This window comes from Amphiura filiformis, unplaced genomic scaffold (genome assembly GCF_039555335.1).
Source record: "Amphiura filiformis unplaced genomic scaffold, Afil_fr2py scaffold_47, whole genome shotgun sequence".
Taxonomy (NCBI): domain Eukaryota; kingdom Metazoa; phylum Echinodermata; class Ophiuroidea; order Amphilepidida; family Amphiuridae; genus Amphiura; species Amphiura filiformis.
Window position 1 is genome coordinate 562363 of NW_027305511.1, and position 14133 is coordinate 576495.

At 38.0% G+C, this 14133-nt stretch overlaps 1 protein-coding gene across 1 annotated transcript in view; it reads right to left on the reverse strand.

Moving 5' to 3' along the window:
- The window catches only part of LOC140144262 (FRAS1-related extracellular matrix protein 2-like), a 17079-nt gene continuing 2946 nt past the window's right edge, over positions 1-14133 (reverse strand). The window contains exons 4-11 of the mRNA XM_072166082.1: positions 12766-12888; positions 9272-9523; positions 7675-7785; positions 6671-6916; positions 5213-5326; positions 3258-3497; positions 1808-2091; positions 1-557 (exon numbers count right to left, since the gene is read on the reverse strand). Of these exons, the coding sequence (XP_072022183.1) occupies positions 507-557; positions 1808-2091; positions 3258-3497; positions 5213-5326; positions 6671-6916; positions 7675-7785; positions 9272-9523; positions 12766-12888 (1421 nt within the window). The 3' untranslated portion in view covers positions 1-506. The remainder of the gene's footprint in view (positions 558-1807; positions 2092-3257; positions 3498-5212; positions 5327-6670; positions 6917-7674; positions 7786-9271; positions 9524-12765; positions 12889-14133) is intronic.

The window sequence follows — 14133 nt, forward strand, 5'->3', positions numbered from 1 at the left end:
TTGGCAAATGGGGTATCAAAATGCGCGTAAATAAATCATCCTTCTTTCTATGCAGAAATATTGTCGTAACAATTATTATTTCTGAAGCTATAGGCGTATTTATAACAGCTGCGTTACTTTCCATACAATAGATGAATAAAAGCTTCAATATACATTACTTCAAATTGATTTGTGTGGAACAGACTATACTAGAATCCCAATAACCACTATAATATAGTTACTATATACAGATGTTGTTGAGTCAGTTTCAACTTTGATTTACCCTTTCACGGCATTTGTTAATAACCACTATAATTTTGCTTGATCCAATAGGAATAAACATTAACAATTAGACGAAAAAAAAAATGAAATCTGTATAATATGACATAGGACCAAATTAGTTTATGTGTATCAGCAAGCTATGTTGTAAATATTTTTTTCTAATCTACTTTTTTCTCTCATTTTGACACCGACAGTTATCTCTACTATATATTTCAGTGACGGTTCACTATTCATCCTCAATAGAGTTACGGGTATCCGAAACCATAATAGGGGTTGCTGTTATCGACTGGACCATTCTGTGAATAAAAACACAATATTCAGATTGACTTATTGTTATGTAAGAATCATAATACTTAATTTTCAGTTGACACGAGACAAAATGCATGAATTAGACTTCAAAATGAAGTCACGCAAACAAAACTTGATTCACATAATTTTAACACACAATATATATAAACTAGTTTAGTTGGAAGAGAGGGATACCCTGTACCCTCGGAAACCCTCTCCTAATCTCTGGATCAGAAAAGGGGATAGAAAATGATAACATAATGTTAACAAATTCAAAAAAGTTGATTCCCAAGGGGTCAACAGGAGTCAAATTAGATACAACAGGGTTCAAATTCCAAAGTATAGTTTGCTCTATCGGCGACAAACCAAGGTCAAGGCAGGGGGATGGTCAGGTTTTTTGGCCACACAGTTTAGTTTCTAATCCATGTGTGGCAAAAAACCTGACCACATCCTCGGCTTTGAACATTTTACTTTTAACTCAAGAACAGTATGTTGCATGTAGGTAAAACTATACTAAACTAAATCATTATGTTGACATTTTTTTTTGTTGACAAAATCTGAACAATATTGAAATTTGAACCCATGTTGTATGAAATTTGACCCCTGTTGTCCCCATTTTTGATCAAGACAGAGAGCTATTAGATTGATTTCCGAGGGGGCATGTACCCCCCTTTTCTAACTGATTAACTAATAAGACACATTCTTAGTCAGTGGGAGTGGTCTAGTTCGTAGACACATTTCTGATTGGACAATCGCATGATTTTGGGTGCCGTCTATCAGGCCGTAGACGACCCCACGTCATCATGCGTCTTGATAATCCGTAAAACGCGTGTAGAGATGCGCGTATGTATCTCGCTGGATGCGTAGACTAGTGCGGAATACGCGAACGCGCTAGCAGTACGCGCAACAGAATACGTAAAGTTGTAAACAAGTTTCGTTCATTTTATCATGAGGGGAGTTTTTATGACGGTAACTTAGTTTTTGCTTTAACAAAATTGTTTACAGTTATTAAAATAATATTTAACTGACTAAGAATGAGAATAAACGATAGGAATTTTTATTTTGCCTATCCTCTACCTATGATAGACGACAGGCAGGTCCAATATTTTTATCGTAGTGGATACCGGCTGCGCCGGCATCCACTACTCAAAATATTGGACCTGCCTGTCGTCTATCACACGGTAGAGGATAGGCAAAATAAAAATTCTATCGTTTATTCTCTAAATGGCACGTTAACATGTCTCAAAACCATACTTACCCCAAACCCGTTATTGTATCCAACTAACCCATCCTTTGGCAGTCCAAATTCGGTACTTGGATATCCAAATCCATTACGTGGAAGACCATAAGCATTCCCTCCATAACCCAGTGGAACCAGTGGGAATTGGTCTAGTCCTGTTTGAGGTACAGTCGGGGGTTCAGTAACAATGGAAAGGCCTCGAGCTCTTCGACGAATAACAAGGCACAATAGGGCGCCCCCAATAAGTATGAGACCAGCCAGAAGGGAACCGATGATGATGAAAATAGCGCCAATACCCAACCCTGTTAAGTAGAAGGAAAGACGGTTTTCCGTAACGTGATAGCAAGTGGTGGAATATGTCTTACTTGTCAAATATCATGCATCAAAGCTATGTATTAAAGACCCATTCAGTGATTGCTCATCCGGAGGATCGTAAAAATCATCAAAATACAGACTTTGGCACCTTTGTTGGTGTCATAGATGTGCCAATATAGCCTGCTAGTGGTTAAGCCGAAAGCCATGTATTAAGACAAAAGAGAAATTTTACATGAAATTGAAATTTCTCTACTTTAACTTTTGTCAATACTGCGGGGTTTTTTTGCCAATTTTAATGACTTATCCTTCACCTTTAGGCAATTTATAAACAATTTATTTTTTTACACTTTCGCTGGGATCACTGAATGGGCCTTTGATTAATGGTAACTTAGGCCTATATGCTGGCATTTATTTTTAAAATATGATTGTCACGAACCTTAAACCCTAGAACTACTGAGCCATATTTTGTAACACGGACTACGAAGAGGGGGTTGTTGCAACCCCCCTAATTTTCAAATATAAACGTCATTATGCCATTATATTTGGTATCGATGTATAGCCATGGGTCTCTTCCATCCAGTGATACCAAAAAAGGTACAAACGTTCCCCACATAATGCCGCTATGACGTCATAATGTGAGGGCGCCCATGCAAATTTGGGAAATAATGGCTTCATAATACAATTCATACAAATATTTAAAATACAAGGTATTGAGTATGATTTTTTAACGGCACTGAGACAGATAGAACCTCATAAATCTCAGTTATTGGATAAATGCTTATTTCATACTTTCTCTCGCTTGCCGCTGAGCGTCGTGACTTTTCATCATGTCGCTTGCACTTTTCTGCACGCGAAACGGCGCGGCACTGAGCGGCAGCGGCATGACTTCGAAAGTCATTGTTGCCGCTCTGCATTGCACTGTTGTCATTGGCCAAAAATCGTACCCCGATGTCATACGTCAGAGTGGCGCCGTTCCCGAATTAACTACAATTCAACTCCTAGTGAACTGCCGCTTTGCCCAAAGCGGTGGCGTGATCGATATATTGGCTTGCCGGTGGTCGCCGCTAGCATTTCTGGTGCGACTGTGCAGTGAAGCAAAATTGACGTCAATGCGATAGGAAAGTATGAAACCAACATAAGTCAAAGCCCTCACCGTCATCGTCGTCCTGGATATTTATCTCCACTGAATTGACACCATTGATGCTACAATCCACCCGAGGCAATGACACTATCAAACGTTCTATTATCTCAGGTCTGTCATCGTTATTAATAATCAAAGATATAGAATGTGAGGTTTCTCCTGGTAGGAAGGTGACCATTCTCGACAAGGGGATGTAGTCTTCACCAGGTGTAGCAAAACCTCTGCCAGTTCCAAGAGTTGAAGTTTCGACCCCTGTTACAAAATGGAACATGCTATCGTTCAGTGGTTACTACAAATGTTGTGCATTTTTATGTATATTACCTTTATTGCACAAGAAAATACAATACAACAGGTTGTATCAACATGATTGGTACCCAATAGTTCCAGTGATTATGGACATGACTGCCACGTCAAAATGCAACATGGGATCCACATAATTTGTTGACAGAAGTTATAAACATTCACAACACAATACATTTAAGAAGACCCCATGTTGCATTTGAAAGAAGCATGTTTTTTAATAAACACCAAAACTGGTTGGTACACATCATTTTGATACAGCCTGAATGTTTGGTGCATGTGACCCGAACAGGCACAAGACCCAAAAAATGCACACCCCGCTTTCACACATCAACTTAAAAATGCATGCATACAAGTACAAAAGCTAATGTTATCAGTGTATAAAAATACAGTAATATACAAAGATTAATGTTGATAAAAGATAATCATAATCAAATTTTGTAATAGAGCCTTGACCATATTCTATTACCCCGCCATTAAAATAACTTAATATGCATGTAAAAATATTTACACGAATAAGGTTTTATACGAGAACAGTTTTGATAATTTATCACTTCTCTATCAACAAAAAACCTTTTTTCATAATATAACTACCATTTACACATCATAAAATTGTTTAAAAGGTTTTAACCATTTTAGGCCAAATTTTGCCCCCAAAATAGTCCAAAATTGTCCATAAACTTTTTTAATATACTCCAAATTAACTCTTAAGATTTCTTTTTATTATGTATAAACAAGACATTGATGCCACATTGATGTACTCATACACTTTTTTTCATCATATCTGGGGATGAGCTCATTGTTTATGCATGAGCTAATTTGCATGAAATTTACATAATAATTATTAAACTTGTTTTTTTTAAGCTTAAATTCTAAGCTTGCCAATTGTATGCCACTTATCGATAACACTGCAACGCAGAAGTTAATATGATTCCTCTTCACCACTCAAATATACCACTTTTGTGGAAATAATTAGATATATAGAATTCACTGCAGTATGCAATGCATTGGTGAATATGCAATGCGTCATTATATGTGACGTGCCATGTTGGGCAGGATCGTAAATGCAGAAATAACCAAAAATCTGCCCGGGGTGATTTTTTAACAATTTGGGTTTGTTGCGAATTAGTGATGTTATTAATGTTAAAAATATTGTCTGATAGTTTTAGACCGGAATATAACTGGCATCTTGAATTTTTGAGACATTTTTCAAGGTACTTCCTACTCTCAACATTGTCAATACTCTGTTTTAAACGCCGATCTCTCAATTTCCAATTTTATAATCCCATAGCTTATGAACTAAATATCTCTTTATTTAAGATATGTAAAAACCTCGAAATTGATCACCTGCCCAAAAGTGTCTGCTTTTGACATGACACGTCACATATAATGACACCGTTAGCTTGCACACTGTAAAATAAAACAAAAAAGAAAAAGCAAGAAAAACAAAAACAAATAACCCAAAAAACAATGTGCTTTATTTTCCTCAATGTACACATAATGTTTCACAAATTCTTCTGATGATAATGTTATGCTTGATTTACAAATTACAGCCCATATTATTAAAAAAACTTACACTGTTAATGCTTTAACTTGCACATTCGAGAAGAGATATTGTATGGCGTACATCAATGTTACGAATTTGTTTGTCACAACTTTTGACTTACAAATACTTGCAGTACTATCTGTATCTGTCTGTCTAGTGACAGTAATTGGTACTGTCACACCTGCTCCCTCTGTGACCACTCGGCTAGTCTCTGGTATAGATATGAAGAAGGTACCTGTGTAGATCATAGTTTTAAAAAAATGAATTACATAACGGTGTAACATCATAGTTCAAGTTACTACCTGTAATTATGATTGTTGTCATGTACCACTGTTAATCATTATAGTCATGTTCAGAGTTGGGGAGGGGTTGTTGCTGCATATACCGCCATCCATTTAGCCTCAATTGCCGTCAGGAAATGTGGCTTTTGGTCGGAGTTAGCGTCACTGCAGATTACATGATTTATTTTACCAAGGTTCGCAGTTCGTCGTCGCAAATAAAAATCATGTTTATTTATTATAATTCCAGTCTCTCATGCCACTGTTTTTCCAGGAAATAATTCAGCCAATTGAAATAGTTCCATGTACGTCGTTAATCATACTATTCATAAATAATCACTGAGTGATCGTTTTTTGTTTTTGTTTTTGTTTTCATTTTGAGGGCGCCACAGATGATTTGTTTAGTCACGAATGAGGCGAAGGGTCGTAAGCCGTCTTGGTCCGAGACTGGTAAACCATCTCTCCATTGTTACTGACCTGCCATTGCCTTCGGCATTGTGTATATGCACTCTCAACCTCCCGGCTGTACTTTCGAGTGAATACACTAGCTTGTTATTAACAAGACTTATATCACCTCGGGGGCACTTGTAATTTCAAAGACGGGTTAGTGATTTCACATACGGGGGTCTGTGATATCACATACATCGAGCTTTGTTGACAGCTGCATGGGCATTCGATGCAGCACATCGGAACGAGGCTGAGTGTATTAGAATAAACTTTCCTATGTTAGCAAATATCTACCTGTGCAAAATTATATCTCCCTGTTATATCTATCTGTGCAGATTCTGACAAACGGTCCCAGAACACACATAGATTGCAATGGCCAAAATCAAATGTTTTGAAGTAAAAAATCCCAAGAGTACCCAAGCCTGCGCTCTAATTCAGGAATCGGATAGTAAAATTAGCAGACACTCAACTTTGGCTAGCTACAACCCTGATAAGGCCTACTCACAAAATTATTCCCACTGCGCTGGCACGTTCACCAAAATTACTAATATCGTTTGTGACTGGGTTTTGAAACTAGGGAGGATGTGATTTCTGAGACGTCTCTGAAATATGATACTGTTATGTGACATGACGCTTCAGGAGTATTTGATATCAGAGACGTCCGTGAATTATGAGTGCCCCCGAACTGATATAGCGCTAGAAACAAATGAGCAAAACACTTTACAGTGCGCATAATGAAGATACGAGTAGCTACATGTTGGAGCTCTTGTGCGACAAGTAACAAATTCTCCCTTTGGCTTAAATCTTCAGCTTATTGCTTTTTATTAACATGTTGAATAATCATGGCAACTTACAGTCGTCATCAAGGATGGTCACTTCACACGAGTTTGCTGTAGCATCCACCACCGTATGTTGACTGGACTCCGAGATAAAAACTTCAAACTTTTCGTTATTCTCTTGTTCCAAATCGTTGTTAATCTCTATGTCCTGGACGATCTTTCTTTGAAAAGCTGGGAACATTACAACCAAATTTTTACGATCATAATCTCCGACTCCCGGTCCGGAACCTGGCGTTGCAGATTTAGCGACTGTGTAAAACACTAAAAGACCAAAATAAAATCTCACATTTAAAGTTATTGAATCAGCTTAGGCAAGAATTGACATGATATTTCATATAATTATTCAGTCATAGTTTATAATATCAATTAAGAGAGCCACAAAAGAAATATAGCGAGGTTGAATATTAATTTCAAATGCAATGTCTCATTTCAATTTCTTGTATATGGCACATTGGTATAAGAGCATGTTTTTTTTTATGTACCTAACGGTTGTATGGCAGTGTGTAAAATTCAACTAGTCCGCAAGACAGGCTACTTTGTAAAGTAAACTGTCCGGCATTAAAATAGCCTGTCCAATTTTTATGTGTAATTTTGTTTTTGATGTACCGTTGCTTGGGCGCTGTCCTAATGCCTACTTATCAGTGGAAACAAATTCCAGGTGGGGACAAACTGTAAAATAGTTTAGCTGGTCCTATACCTTAGGCGTAGATCCCGGGGGTGGGGGTAAACCATATTTTGCCAGGGGGATGGTCCATACAATCAAAGTAGCCCGTCTGGGACGGGCGGACGTGCCCTTTAATCTATCCACGCGGGTGTACATTGCAGACGACAAGTTTAATTTTTTTGGTTACAAATGTTCATGACCATATTTGGAATCAGCAGAAAAAATGCATTAAAATGAGTACAAACAATCCTAGTATTGGTTCAAGAAAACCTTTTTTTATCTGCAAGCCTATGGCCAGCACACAGAGCATTAAACACTGTTGTATGGAATAGATTTTAGTCCATTATTGACTTACATATAGAGGCTGACCCACTAGCATCACCGATACGTTCCAAAATAACCCCCAGCGTGCCTCCGCTCTCTTGTACAGTGTTATTGTTTCCACAGGAAGCGATCCTCACCGATGCTTTGGAATAATAATTATATATAAAAAATGTGTGTACGTACAAATGCTATAACATAACATAACATAACATAACATAACATAACATAACATAACATAACATAACATAACATAACAACAAGTATTTATATGCGCCTTTGCCTAGGGATTCAAGGCGCAAGAGAAAAGAAAACCAAAAATACAGAAGGTAATGGCAGCAAAAATCCCGGGGCAAAAATCAAGGAGATAAGTGGGTTGTGATCAATGATTTGAATGAGTCCAGCCTGATGACATTCTTGATTGCAGATGGTAAGACATTCCACAATTTTGGAGCAGTCTCTGAAAAGGCTCTATCCCCAGCATATTTCCTAGTGCGAAGAATGATAAAATTAACACTATCACTGAAGCTAGTACTCATAGCATGTATGGAGCTCTTGACCGTGAGACAGTTTTAAAAGATCTCTTAAGAGTGGGAACACATGATTAGACTTGGGCGTACGATATATCACCGTCGCACATTTTGTTCTGTAATTTCTGCAGTCTGAAAAGATCTTCTTGTGTTATTCTATTTAGCAAAATGTTACAATAATCAAGAGAGAATGATAATTCTGATAGTAGGGCCTAAGACGGCCTACCCTGTTCCCCATGAATGGCCCGCGGTTGATGTGGCAGGATCACATTATTTTTTGCTAAAACGTGTGCAAAGGATTGTTAGACAATTGAATACATGAATACAAAAGCCACCTAAGTCCATGCGAAGTTATTTTGAGAGAAAAACCCGTGTATCATTTTAATTCCTTCAGTTAGATTTACCTGGTCAATATGGTAAGTTTTACGTGCAAATGAGTGGATTAACCTGTATTAGGTATGACGATTAGCATTTCAGGGACTTCGTGGGGTTCATTTTAAATTTTGGACTTAGGTGGTTGTTTGAATCATATACAAAGACAACAATGTTAGAATGAGATTACCACTAGTAAGATAATACAAAATAAAGCACACAGGTATGTATAATGTTGATAAGCATTCTGCCATGTAATATAAACCACACACTTTCCTTTATTAAACCCATTTTTTGTTCAAAAGTCATTCTCTAGCAATGAATGTGTTACAAGTGGACTTTTATACATACTGGATTTCAATCAATGTGTTACAAGACTCAAATCATGGAATTGGGTGATTCTTTCATACATGCTATTTTTCACATGCCCAATAGACACAGAGAATGAATTTGAGTTGTTCTTCATGCATATGACAGGCCTATGTATAACAACAATTTCCCATGCTTAACTCAATTTGGCCAAAGTATGGACTTAGGTGGTTTTTGTATTCATATATTCAATTACATGGAGCAGATTGGCAGTTTTCGTCAACAGAATGATTAATGGTGAGGTTAAAACGATATAGGGGTTAAATATATAGGTTGTAAAATTATTAGTTAGCAGTCTGCCTGAATATCAACTAATATACGTCTCTGTCAGGTAAAATGATTTTGAAAAGCTGTTCTTACCATCGTTGTCATGGATTGCTACTCTCGTGGTCAGAGGCCCACATAAATCTCCACCATACGCTGATTCCAGGCTCACATCCAAATATTCTGTCGCTTCTGCGATAGCGTCATCTTTTATTGTAAATGACCATGTTGAAGTTGTAGATGTGGCAGAATTAACCGTGATATTATTAGTTGCGGAAGACAGGGTGTAGTCCTCAGAAAGAGTAGCTTGTCGCTGCCCTGTAACATTTGTGGCACGGATCTGTAAAGCTGAGAAAGTGTTAACATGATGTTAACTAGATTTTTTTTTTAAAATCGTGTGAAGAATTACGAAAAACCTCCCTTTTTATGATGTTAATTAGCTATATAAGGCAACGTTACCCGTAATTAAGGGGGTACTACACCCCTGGCCAATTTTGTGCCTATTTGTTCCTTTTTCTCAAAAATTATAGCGCATTGGTGACAAGTAAGATACGTAATTTATAGGGACAAGGACTACAACTACTGCACTGAAAATTCAGCAACTCAAGGCAAGTAGTTATTGATTTATTGATCAAATATTGGTTTTCCCTCATTTTTTACTGTAACTCCAGAACTGTTGTCTGTGTTGAAATAACATTTCCAATGCAGTAGTTGTAGTCCTTGCCCCTTTAATATACATATCTTACTTGTCACCAATGCGCTATAATTTTTGAGAAAAACACAAAAATAGGCACAAAATTGGGCAGGGGTGTAGTACCCCCTTAAAAACCTTATTTTGTATTATATTGGACTATAGAAGCAACGTTGCCCCTAATTAGAGACCGTTGTAAATATTACATTGAGTAGAGAAATAGTTTTTTTACCCTTAAGTAGAAATCGTCCATATGCATTATATAGACTACCATAATGTCAAAATGTTTATACTTTTTTTACCAAGAAAGCATAAAAATCCCAATTTGTTCGCTCGGTACGCTCACAAAGTGGACCTTTTCGTGCGTGGGGACATTTTCGAGGGGTGGAGGAGCCACGTCCGCTCTCCCCTTCCAGCACCCATGGGTACAAATCTAATTCGAGCAAAGGAACCACATTAACTGCGATAAACAGAATGAAGATCAGTCTAACATATGAGAGAGATTGCGAAATTTACGTGAAACGTGACACGGGAACGCCAACGGCAAGCTACATTAGTCGAAAATCGGTTATTATGCCCTCTAGAGGGTGAAATCTATTGTGAATTGGTCAATCGTGAAATTACCGTAAGGCGATTACGTTGCGGTTGGTAGCAAAAAATGCCGTTCCAAAATGACAAAAAAACGCATTTTCAAAATGCAGAAAAATGTTATGTTTATCATGTTATGAAGCGAATCAAAGTATCCTAATAGAACAAGTAGAGTCCGACATGTAACAAAATCCATTTTGGGGTTTAAAATTTGATCTCGTATAGACAAGAAGAAGTGAACAAATTTCGATTTTTTTTCGACGCGAATTCGAACGGGCAGATTGCCTATTCATTTGTGTGTGGAAAATGCCGTCCAAAAATCAGCTTGCGAAGAGCCGTTTAGGCAAGATTGTGTCGTGTTACGGCATAAATGCGGTATAATTGTCTGTTTGGGACGGGGAACAGAAGTTCGTGCAACGCTATTTTTCGCCTTGCTTTTTCGTTGCATTAAACAGCTGTCAAAGTATTTTGCTTATGGATACTATTCAGCAAACTCCAAAATGTTTTTAAAACCTGATAATACATGTGTTTTTGGTTTTAGTTAAAACATTTTGATAACATATCGATGTATGTTTATATAAAAATCATGAAAACTCGTGTTATACTGAAAAAATAATACAACAACATTTTAAGCCACAATTCGAAATGCTATAGTAAAATATCATTTGGCAAACATATTTAAGTGTCTATTGTGTTAGAACGTTTATCAGCAAGTTTTGAACAATAGGTTTTTTAAATGTTATTCAAACTTTTAATGCCCTTGACCCTCTCATAACCTTTAACCCGCCATTTAACGTTTTCTGTAATATGTTTGTGATTGATGGGTAGTAATCGAACTAGGAATATTAGATAATCTATTTTCATTTTGCTTTAGAAAGTAAACAGGGTATTATTTATATGATAATGGAGTTTGTTTCTTGTTATTCGAATAATATACACCAAGACTTCCTAGGCATCCAACACCAAACTCGGTTTAGATTATATAGACAAATAGCATACACGTGTGAACATAGGCCTATACTCATTTTCCAATAGCCCGCAGAACTCAAATATCGCTAATCTGGACTGAATGCTTAGAGCATTATAGATACAGCTAGTCGTATTTGCATATCAATACCGAGGAAAGTAGTTCGATGAAAGAAGATAATCTTCTCTGGTTCAATGCACCCAAGGTGAATCAATAGGTGCTTCCTATTACCTTTAGATTATTTGTCTCGGCATAGCGCCATCATGATTGCAATTGCGTTTATACGTAGTCTTGGTTCAGACTCTATGCGGCTATCACGAACATACTAGGAACGACGAGCGTTAGGACCGACACAAACTGGCTGTGTAGGAGGCTAGTTTGGATGTGAACGGGACTATAACGTTCTACCGCAAAATGCAGAAATCCGTAACCCGTATGGCGTTTGCAGTGAACGCCTCTCCGCAATCTCTCTATTGTGCGTTTTGATGGTTACCTGAGATTTGTGTAACGCGAATGTGTTTGGCTTTTTCGTGTTTGTGGATGCACTAATTTTGATCCGTTTCGTAAATTTTGATTGTGTTTTCTTTGATATGTATTACTTGATGTGATTGTTTCCCTGCTGGCTCGTGTAATGATTAGATTATTAGATTAACCCACTGGTTCCCAACCTGTGGGTCGCGGCCAGGGGCGTAGTATTAGAGCATCGGGGCCCATGGACAAGGAGCAGTACGGGCCCAATAACAAGGGCGGGATTTACCTTATGGGACCCTGGGCCAGGCCAAAATTTGAAGACCCGAACTCACGTACCGAGGAAGGCATGTGCACTCAAGTCAAGTTTTGGTTTACGTAGAGGGGCTAACATATTTTGTTCCGATGTTACTAGGACATTTGCGCGCAAAGGTGCAAATTATGCAATAAGATGTATATTAAACATCTGGAATATAACACAAGTACTTATAATATCTGCCCTGATCAAGGTATATAATTAAATCCAGGGTAACCAGGATGTATAACAGGGAACAGTTACTCTGAAAGATATATCTTATAGCATAGGCTTAGGAAGATTTTCAGCATTGGGGAATTTTGCAAAATATAGGTCACTAAGAGTAGACCCCTTTTCCCTCTATTTTATCACAATTTTTCAAGTTCACCTAGGATTATGGGGGGGGGCTGAAAGGTATTCCAGCCCCGCACCCCCTCAAGCCCCCCGGTTCCTAAGCCTATGTTTAGGTGAAATCGGGATAAACAACTTGAGAATGATTAGCCCGGTTTGGAAATTAGACACATAGGATACACTTATGTCCCAAATGTGCTGATTACATTCATTGTTATTTATATATCTACCTGCAATGACTGGGTACTTAGGAACAACATTAGAAGTTGGCACTCTCGCACACGTTACAGCAATGTCCACTTTGCCATCGCCTTCATTTATCGCCAATTCCTCCTCTTCAACACGCCAGCAACCTTCGAAATAATGTTTGTGGACATTCAAAGTAAGGGAACGTGTTTATTATGAAGTGGATGTTCATTCACTAAATATATACAGACCGACATTGGCTTCACGAAACAAAATTCTCTGTGACGCCAAAACCCGGCTCCAATCGGACAAATCTCAGGACTACCCTTTGGAACCTTACTAGGCCAAGGAGCCATAAGACAAGCCTTGAAAGACAATATTTGTGTTCGCGCTTTGTTGGAAATAGATTTTACCTGATGTTATCGATTTTATCAAGCTCTGTGACACCGTCACGGGTCACTTACCAATCGCCGCCGAGAAATCAGACGGCTTGAGGAAGTAGGATGTGAAACGTCTCCAGTCAAAAATAGTAAGTCCAGTTGACAAGATTTTAATTATCAACCTTGATATCGATTTTACAGTTTATCCACAGTTTCCTCCACATAAAAACAATGAATCGATTAATGTAGAACGTAAGGTGCATAGCGATATGCACACAGTTTCTACGTCACTGTTTCAATGATACATGTACACATGAACTCACACATACGAGACGTGTTGTCCATGATAAACCGGAGTAAACGGAGATCACCGGATTTAGTATAAAAACGTAAATTTTACTGTTCACGTGATATTTTAGTACGCCATTGGGCAGTACAATCATTCAAAAGTAGAAATTTGATAAAAACATTAATAGTGTCGCTCTGGAACAAATCACTTATTATTGCTTTAACAACGAGTCGTCCATTTTTAAGTATTCCTAATACGGGGATCTCTCGCTATTTCGAAGGTCCTCCATTCCGACGGTTCGCTATTCCAAACGTTTGCTAGACCGAAAAAGTGTTCTCTATTTCGAGGGTTCTCTATTCCGAAACGATAAAGGTCATTTATTCCGAATGTGAAAAATGTTCTTAATTCCGAATATGAAAAAATGGGTTCTCTATTCCGAAAATGAAAAAAATTACGCCTACGTCGGTCGTAGGTTGCGCCCCATCTACGCCTCAGGGTATAAAACTTTAATAGCATGCTAAACTACTTGCAGTCAAGTAAGCTCAATCGATAAGGCGTTCGACTATGGTACGAACCCTGGCGGTGCCTAGTACGCTTTCGTGGAAAAATTGAGTTAGCTTGAAATTCCCCTGGACAACGAACTTACTACTAGTTGTCTCGTTGTAACCCGTGCGAAACTCGGGGAGCTGATCCTGGTTGCGATGGTTATTTGTGGAATGTCTAGGGTGTGTGCTCTTGTAGCA